Here is a 9109-nt window from a genome sequence, read left to right on the forward strand (position 1 = left end):
TCCCTTGTCTTCAACTATGTTGATCGACCTGCAGTTCATCGCTATTCACTTTGCAACAACATTCGTCAGCCCGTCGGTCGCAGACTTCCTCATACCCAAGGTGTTCTCGAGTTTAGTTTGGCTAAGTGCTTTGCACTGGCTCACTACGTTAGCATCTTCGTTGCTATCATTAGCTGTGGCTTTAGTTGTGGCTGGTTACTTTGCATTTATGTGGTAGGCTTCAACTGCTTCTTTGGTAAGCAAAGTCCTTCTGACAATGAAGGCATATCACCCTGCCTCTATCAATAGTGCCGTCAGGGCGTTTTTTTTTTTTTTTTTAATTTACCATTCATCGGACCAACAACTATCACATGCTCCTCCATTTTCACGTCTTCTCTCTGCTCCTGAACTTGCCCTCTCACCTGCAATAGGAGCCTATCATTGTTTTTTACACCCCCAACAACTCAAGCACAAGCCCCACACATCAAAACGGATCTCATCATCATACAGAAACAGCAAAATTAGAGATTAAAAATTTGATTAACGTGAAAGAAAATACCACTACAACTGTGACTGTAATTAAGTGATCGCAATTAAAGCACTATTTTAACACCCCCAATTGTGCCATTCCCCATTTAAATTATTGAATTGAATGAATTATTTACCATGGATTAAAATTACAGACAAAGTAGGTGTAAAGTCCTTTGAAAGGCAACTACCTGTACTCAGACGAGCTGCTCGCTGAGGAAGTGCTCAGGCTGCGGGTCTTCTTACAGCGCCGAGCCAGGCGGGGCGCAGTAATGTTCCCTCCATCACGGGTAGACCAGCAGTAGGGGGACGCTTTCACTCGCACCTCTTCTCCGGCGTCCATCTCAATATCTAACGGGATACAATTCATAACTCATAGTACAACACTCAAAAGATTGAGTCACCTTTACATAGAAGCATCAATTACATTGCTACAGGGCTAAATGGCAATAACTTGCAACACATGACCCAAAAGGATCTACTTGGGGGTCCAATGTCTACCCATGTTCAACTTTGTGGCGTTTCATAAAAGACTGGCTTTAAAAAAAATCTAATAAAAAATAAAATAAAAGCAATAGCATGTAGTATGCGGACAGATTGGCGCTTATCATGCATTATCAAAAATTAATCGCCATATGATTAAAAATTAGGTAGCGAGCTTCGCATAGACTCGGGAAATACCAAGTCTTTAATAGGATCATGTTGGATTAATACCAAAGTTACAGCTCCCTCTAGACCTACTTCATTAATTACGTACGGCTTTGGCAGCTCTGTTGTTACGTACGCTAGTTATCTTGGTTAAAATGCTTTTACATTGCTCAAACGTCTGCTTGCTTAAGGGGGAAAAACAAAACGTATTATAATTATGAGATCTCCAACTTGAGCGATGAGCAACAAGTGAAAGATGACGGATCTAACTGCTATCGACTGTATTGCTAACTAAGCTAACATAAAGATACTTTGCAAAATAACGTGACATATGCGGCGTAAAACAGCAGGCATTACATTATCAAACGTACCTTGTAGTCGCAATGTTACAGATGGCGACAAAAATGCAGGTGTTAATTCACTGTCGTAGACTATGACCCTCGCTCACCAATTCACCATCTTAACTTCGTCAACTATCAACCACCACCACTTCCGGGTATGCACTGGCCAATCAGAAAGCGTACATTTGTGACGCACACAAGGGTCGCTATGATTATACTGTAATATAAACGGAATCCAAATGTGGTCATGGTACCTTATTGTCAATCGAAAGCTGTCAGACCAGTCCAATTTATGAATCAGCTAATCTATGTGAGCTCAGCTGTAAACACTTGATATACATGTGTTCATTGTCTTCATCCACCCGACATTACGGGACCAAGCAGACATTTTTGGATGGGGTATTTAATTGAGCAAATAATTTATCATATGACTGGTGCATGTAATGTGTACAGTCCCGCCGTCACTTAAAAAGACGGGTAAAGCCCACATTGCCATAATCGGCTGCGGATAAAGTCGTTTCACACTCTGTCCAACAGATGGCGACCGATATCCGAAGCCAGCAGGTTCAACAAGGCCAAGTGAAGGTAGACAAGGTGGCTCACTGATACGCTGGAACTTGAGCAAAGCATTTGACACCAGGCAATAAAAAATTAGCCAAGTGTCACATTTCTACATCTGACCACATTAGGTTTAAGTTTCTTTTGTTCCCCGATTTTTTTTCCAGTGGAGAGTATTCTCTGACCTTGCCTTTAGGCACGTCACACAAGGAAATGACAGCTCTGACGAAGGTTTTAGTGACAGCTTAAGCTGTCAGCAAGGTAAGAGAATTCTCTTTATCGGGGGGAAGTCTCGTCTGAGGGGGGAAAAAAACAACAACCTTCAAACGAATAATCAACACAAGCTTAAAGTGTTTAGATGCTACAAAAAATTTAAGTGTGAAAATTAGTGGACAAGCCAGGCGGCTGGAACAGTGGTTAAGAAATGGTTTATCTTGAACATAATTACAAGAAAAACCTACCTGCCGCTTAACATTCTAGCTTCAAGTAGGAAACACTCAGTGAATCACACTGAACACGGTATGTCATCTCAAACTGCTTTTATTACATCTTAAATAACAGTACATTTTAATATAGTTGCTATCTTGCATCCAGCTTTCGGTTGTACACGGACTGACTTGAAAATTAAATACAAAAGGTGAAAAGGGAAGAGAGGGGGTGCAGAGCTCTACGGTTATTTAATGGAGAAAGAAAAAGAAAGGAAATTTAATTTTGACTTTTTTTATTCAGTATATTTTTTTTGCCAACTCCAGGCCTAACACAATTACAGCACATCTTTGTGTACAGACTGTTGCAAAGAATAAACAATGGCACTACTGCTAAAAGGAAGAGCGTCTTCTGTTTACAATGAGAAGGGAACTAAAAAAGTCTGTCATCCAGATGCTGTAAGATTTTTCTTTTTTTTATTAAAGACAGAAGAAAAAAAAAAGTTATAAAATGTTTTTCTTTGTAAGTGGAATTTTGTTTGCTACAGAAGGAATGGAAATTTGTCCCATTGGTATGTTTAGGTGATTAAATGTGTATATGCAAGAGTGTACAATTTACATTTACATCTAAATAATTTGTGTAATCCCTCAGAAGTATGGACCAAGCAACCTTTTATAATGCAGGGTTTGCTTCTCATGTGCATAGCTTTGCCATTTTAGTTGTATTATGGTATGCACGGAGTAGCAAAAAAAGAAAGTCAAAACTGTGGGGGAAGAAAAATAAATACCATTGTATTGATATATTCAACAGGTTCTTTTCTTAAAGAAAACATCAAAGGACTTAATTCCATATGCACTTTTAAGCAATTCTACAGCATGCGATTCTAAGAGATAACCCACCCATGGCAGACAACCAAAATCTTTTTTTTTTTTTTAGTTTTCAACTTAAAAAGTTTCAATATTATTTTCAAACATTGATTTATACAACATGTCATTCACAGAGTATTAACTGCATTTCCAAGCACGGAATGGGCACCCGCTCGACAAAGTTCTGGAACGCAGTCTGGCTAAAGAGGAGCGACTCCCTACCTGACCAGTCACATCCCCCGGTCCCAACCACAGCAACACAAAACTACAGGAGGAAAAAAAAAGTCAAATAAAATATAGAAAGGGTTCAGTGGATTATGATCCAATAGGTTAATCTTCATTTCATTAATCTAGACTGGTGCCAGACAAAAAGGTTTAAGAATGGTTAAATGGTTTTCTTTTTTGTGTTTTTTTTACATTTTAAAAACGAGCATTCATTTATAACAGCATGTGCTTGGTTAATTAACTTTTTTTTTCCTTTAGACAATATGCTATATATGCAAAGTTTACATTTTTGTGCAAACAAGGATTTGTGGACTACACTGGGGAAAAAGAGAAAAGTTTCATGGGTCTAACTAAATGTACAGCAGGCTTGTAGTGGCTGTAGGGCTCCCTGTTGAAGCAAAATTCTCTCGCTTTGTTCTCCAGTGGGATAAAGCTGAATTCCCAAGGATATTTTCAAATTAAAACATTCTTTAAAACATGTAAAAATTTGCAAATTAAAGATTTGATCCTCATTTTAACAGACAACCTACAGATCTACTTCGACAGAGATGAAGAAAAAAAACAAAAATTGAAAGATGGCCAAGAAGCTATAGAGTTATTAGATCGCCGTCATGTAATAATCTTCACTCAACCTGTGGTCATGAGAGGAATGCACAATTTTTCCATCCGTCCATTCTCAGACAACCAAATTCCTTGACCTGTACAGTTGGAGCTGAATGAGTGAAAGACAATTGTGCTCTTTTAAGGAGGAGGAGAAGAGAGCGAGTGAGAGATTTTTGCCCTTAATAGTTTGTTGGGTGTTTTGAGTCAGTATCATGTTGCTTTGAAAAGATTGGATATGCAATACAATTAAACATTGTGATGTTGGAATGGTCTTCCACGCCACTTTGGAGTCCGGATACCATCTGCAAATGAACAAACCACAATTAGTTGAGACAATTACTGGGCAAAAGGCTTGGTGATCAAATACAAACGACTGGTACGACTACATTGTGCTTTGCGATTGCTGCTAGTTAGAAAGCAAACACAGTTAGTGGCTGACTGCTATATATGACACCACCGAAGAGATTCTCCAGACCATCAATGACAGACTTTGCCAAACATGAGAAGCTATGCACCCCCCTCAACAACACGGCAGTCACCCTCTCCGCGCTGTACAAAACCAGTTTGGAATAGTATGAAATTAGCTCCCAAAAGTTAGATGTATAGCTCAATTTTTACTTTTTGAGTTAGGAATCAAATTTCAGAGCGGAAAGTTCATAGTACCTGCACCGCATCTTGCAAATTCCTTATCAATGTACACACCAGCAGATTTGAAAGAAGACCTTGACTTTCTACTCAGAATCAACATTAGGTGTAGCAGTAGAGCAGATGTGTGAACATAGAAAATAGGGATGCACAATAGCGAAAAAATATTGTTATCACAATAATGGCCTCCGCAATATGCATATCGCTAAGACATGCAATCATTTTGTAATGGAACTGTATGCTTTTATTTGAATTTGAACAGTCAGATGCAGACTTACAGAGGAAGTAAACCCAAACATATGTTTTTCAAGAATATGTTTTATGCAAGCCCACTAGTTGAAACAAGGCATTCTGATAAATATTGCGTGGAATAAGAGTGAATCCACCCTTTTTTAGCCATCCCTGGGGCGGCCATTTTGACACTTCTGACCACGGCTGACCTGTTTTCTGAAGCTGAGCTCTGATTGGTCGTTACCTGAGCTCTGAGCAGTTGTGATGTCATTTTCAGTCGGCAGAAGTGACCCAGATGGCTAAAAACGGGTGGATTTTACTGCTTGACTCATATTTCACAAACACAATAGTAATCCGAATGCCGTGTTTCAACTAGTGTCCTGCACAGAACATATTCTTGAAAAAAATATGTTTGGGTTGATTTCCGCTTTAAATGAACATCGACACCCAATAGTTGGACATTATCTTGGGAATTACAAATAATTAGCTAAGAAGACATTGCACTTGCTTATTTTGCCGCATGAAAAAGTACTTCTTTCATTAGAAAATAAAAATTTCATTTCTTTAGGGTACATGTTAAATATCGCAATATCGGTATCGCTATAGTCTACATCCATATTTTGCATATCTTTCCAATATTGTGCAGCCCAAACAGAAAATTGAAAACTCAAAACAAAATTCTGTAAATGTTTCTTATGCTTACTTTTCAAAGTGTGTACTCATTCATGTTGAGAACGGTATGTGAGTTTGTGACATAACCAAAAACAAGTCAGTGTTTCTCAACCCCCATTGGCACATCCAAAATTATCAATAGGGCTGTTGTTTATCTTTTCACCATTTCATTTAAATTCCCCTTAAATACGACTCAAATTATCTGGCCTTTAACCACAACATAAATCAGGTGTTGGAAAACTTCAGTGCTCAATGGCCACATTATTAATTTATATGGAACAGATGGATTTGGATATATACTGTACTTTAGGGCTGCAGCTATTCAGCTTCAGAAAACAGGTGAGCCGTGATTAGTTGTTAGCTGAACCTTGGGCAACTGTGATGTCATTTTCAGTCGGCAGCAAGTGACAAAATGGCCGCCCCCTGAGATGGCCAAAAACGGGTGGATTTTGCTGCTCAATTCATATTCAACAAATGCTACAAATGATATTAATCAGAATGCTGTGTTTGGACTAGTGTAGGCACATATAACATATTACAGTCAAGAAAATTTGGGGATTGACTTCTTTCCATCAAAAAATCGGGTATTCAGATAAAAATAAAAAAACAATATATTTTTGCTTGGTTATAAATACAGAACACAAAAAAACACATTTCCACTTATCGGTAATAATGAACGACCAATTGGTTTTCATTTTTAGTTAATCAGCGACAGCGACTATATCAGGCTGTCAGCATCAAAGTGTGCAGAGTTTGGCTTGAAGAAACTGGCTTTGATCGGACGGATCTCGCCGTCTTACTTGCTTAACGGCTAGCTGCTAACGCCGAGCCATCATTAAGCACTGGCAACAGACACCGCACAATACAGTGTCAGCGTACTGAAGTCTTTTTTTTTTTTTAGCTCCCTTAATTGGTGACTGAACATTATTTTAGGACGTGTTGTTGACGTCGGCAGGAGACTAGACAAGTCAGCCGTTATATGCTGCCGTGAAAAACTTCAAAATAAAATCGTACGCAAGGCATTGATGTGTTTACATTATTTGGTGAGGTAAACTTTTTTTTTTTAGTTGGGCTTCTTCTGGTAGCATGTTACTGTCATGCATAGCATGAACCATTGTTGTTGTGGTTAGATTGGCTTCTTTCTGTTTGTGTGCACGTAAATAAGCCACTGTGAGGCAGAAAAAATGCCTCAAACATTTTTATACCCCAATTACTCGAGGACCCATTTTGGATATCTCAGTTTTAATGGTCTCATTTATAATTAATCATTAACCAATTATTTAATCAAATCCCCCAAATAATTTATTGGTTTATTTTACCAATACTGTGCATTTTGTTAGTTACAATTAGGGATTGACCGATAATTCTATATCACTATGTATTGCGATTGACACAATATCGATATCAATAGAAAATGCCTTCGATTAAAATGTGCGATAGAAAAAGTATTGGAAAACAAACCCTATCACAGCATGGTGTATGATATAGGCAGTGCACATACGCTTCCAAACACGAAGAACACAGAAGTTAAATCAATGAAGAAGAAGCCGTTAAACCAATGAAGAAGCAGCAGCTAACCCAATGGAGCATGCGTGTGGACCTGGCGACCGTGTGCCATACTCGCGCCGAGCGAGCGGCGTAACTTCGTGCAAATAAATGACCAGTCGACTCTGTACAGCTCCGACAATAAAGCGATAGTATGCATGATAACCCGATAAAACACCTCCGGATGGAGACGTGGTGTACAAGTAAAGGAGTTCCCAGTCTTTGACATTCTAGCGCCAGTTAGCCATATCCGACCCTCGGCATCACGCTCAAGTTAAAATCAAGCAATTAATTATGAATGCACTCTGGCAATAATGAGTGCGCTAGTAGTCCTAAGACGGTTGTTCAACGATCATGTAGGCACCGCAATAGAGTATAAATTCACTTACATTGCATGAACATTGAATGAAGGCTAATATATGTGCATCAACAATACTGCTTTGGGGTAGCACCCAATGCAAATAAGAATTTACATTGTACTGGTCGAGGAGAAACTGCACATTACGCTACACAACGATGTACACAAAAACAGTTAACTGTTAATTAAAAAGAAATAGGTTTAAAACAAAATCAATAATTATCAATATTGACTGATATGAAATACTTAGATTGTGACATATCGCACAGCCCTACTTAGCACATTACAATATGCTTAAAACAAAATATTTAAAAGGACAATGTGTAGAATTCAGTGTCATCTAGTGGTCAACTAATAGAATGCAACAACCTAAGATGGAAGCGCGTGCATTTTGAAGCACACGCACTACGGTGCCTCCGAAAGACCACACGTCGCAAGCCTACGCGCTTTAGTCCTTAATGGGTTAAATGTGACATATGGGCCACGTCACTGACAGATGGGGCAGAAAACTAGAAAAATTACAGATTTCAATAAAATAATGCATTTTCATTTTTAATGGCATCATCATTATTTTATATTAACATTTGTAAGGCTTATTTTACCAACATTTTATTATTTATAATAGATCCGTGAACCAATTATTTAAACAAGATAAATGAAATGAAAAAATATTTTCATGAAGCTAAATGAAGGCAACAAATATCTATGACTCTTTAACCCATTAAGGACGGGAGCGCATAACCACATTTCTACCACTAAAGCCGGGAGCGCTGTTGCACTTTTCTCCCTTTAAAGGAGCGTAGACGTCATTTTCTTTTTATAATCCAATTCTCTCTCTCTTAGCCAATGAAATGCATTAGAATATACATGTGACGGTGTTGTGAGTTGTTGGAGGATATCTGGAATTTTTTTCGAGGAGTAATGGCGGCACAATCGATCGCGGCAGCTCTGCTATAAGTCACGGCAGTGATATAGACGACACGCTCGCGGACTTTGAAGCCGTGAAACCATTTCAACATGATGTGTGGTTAGGATATATGTTCGCAGACAATGATGATTTCAACGCCTTTGTAAGAGAACAACTTGATTTTTTTGTATCAAAAAGAGTGCTTTACTTGCATCTTCAATTGAAACAGTAAAGATTAATAAACTTGGGCCTGTGTGAAAGCCACACGTCCAAGCTCTCAAATTCTTTAGCAATTATGTTTCTGTATCTGCTACAAGGGATGAGATATTATTTTGTAGGTGGCGAAAATGCCAGGTTTTCAAGGGTGACTCCAAAGACGACCGTAGGTTTTAAGAGAGATGGCTCACGAGGGGCTTCAGGCTTTAATGGGTTAATGTAAATGGTCACTGGGCCAGATTTCAGTATGGAGCGAGCATGCGAGCAAATCATTTGCCCAGCCCTTTTGGAAATAAAGCAAAAGTGTGAACATCCTGGGGCCTTTTCGTACCTTCAGACTCTAGTTCCAGATCTTGAGGAA

The 9109-nt window shown here is 38.7% G+C and overlaps 2 protein-coding genes across 5 annotated transcripts in view; both read right to left on the reverse strand.

Moving 5' to 3' along the window:
* The window catches only part of nadka (NAD kinase a), a 31682-nt gene extending 30006 nt beyond the window's left edge, over positions 1-1676 (reverse strand). For both annotated transcript variants that reach the window (XM_086049204.1, XM_086049195.1), the window contains exons 1-2: positions 1527-1676; positions 699-858 (exon numbers count right to left, since the gene is read on the reverse strand). In XM_086049204.1, coding sequence (XP_085905330.1) covers positions 699-850 — 152 coding nt within the window. In that variant the 5' untranslated portion in view covers positions 851-858; positions 1527-1676. The remainder of the gene's footprint in view (positions 1-698; positions 859-1526) is intronic.
* A 902-nt stretch (positions 1677-2578) lies between these two features.
* Positions 2579-9109, reverse strand: part of LOC147152606 (guanine nucleotide-binding protein G(I)/G(S)/G(T) subunit beta-1) — a 52333-nt gene continuing 45802 nt past the window's right edge. For all 3 annotated transcript variants that reach the window (XM_086049328.1, XM_086049320.1, XM_086049311.1), the window contains exons 10-11: positions 9080-9109; positions 2579-4476 (exon numbers count right to left, since the gene is read on the reverse strand). The exon at positions 9080-9109 is cut by the window's right edge and continues 86 nt beyond it. In XM_086049328.1, coding sequence (XP_085905454.1) covers positions 9089-9109 — 21 coding nt within the window. In that variant the 3' untranslated portion in view covers positions 2579-4476; positions 9080-9088. The remainder of the gene's footprint in view (positions 4477-9079) is intronic.

The sequence above is a fragment of the Filicampus tigris genome, chromosome 1 (genome assembly GCF_054856515.1).
Source record: "Filicampus tigris isolate MCC_2025a chromosome 1, RoL_Ftig_1.0, whole genome shotgun sequence".
NCBI classification, from domain to species: domain Eukaryota; kingdom Metazoa; phylum Chordata; class Actinopteri; order Syngnathiformes; family Syngnathidae; genus Filicampus; species Filicampus tigris.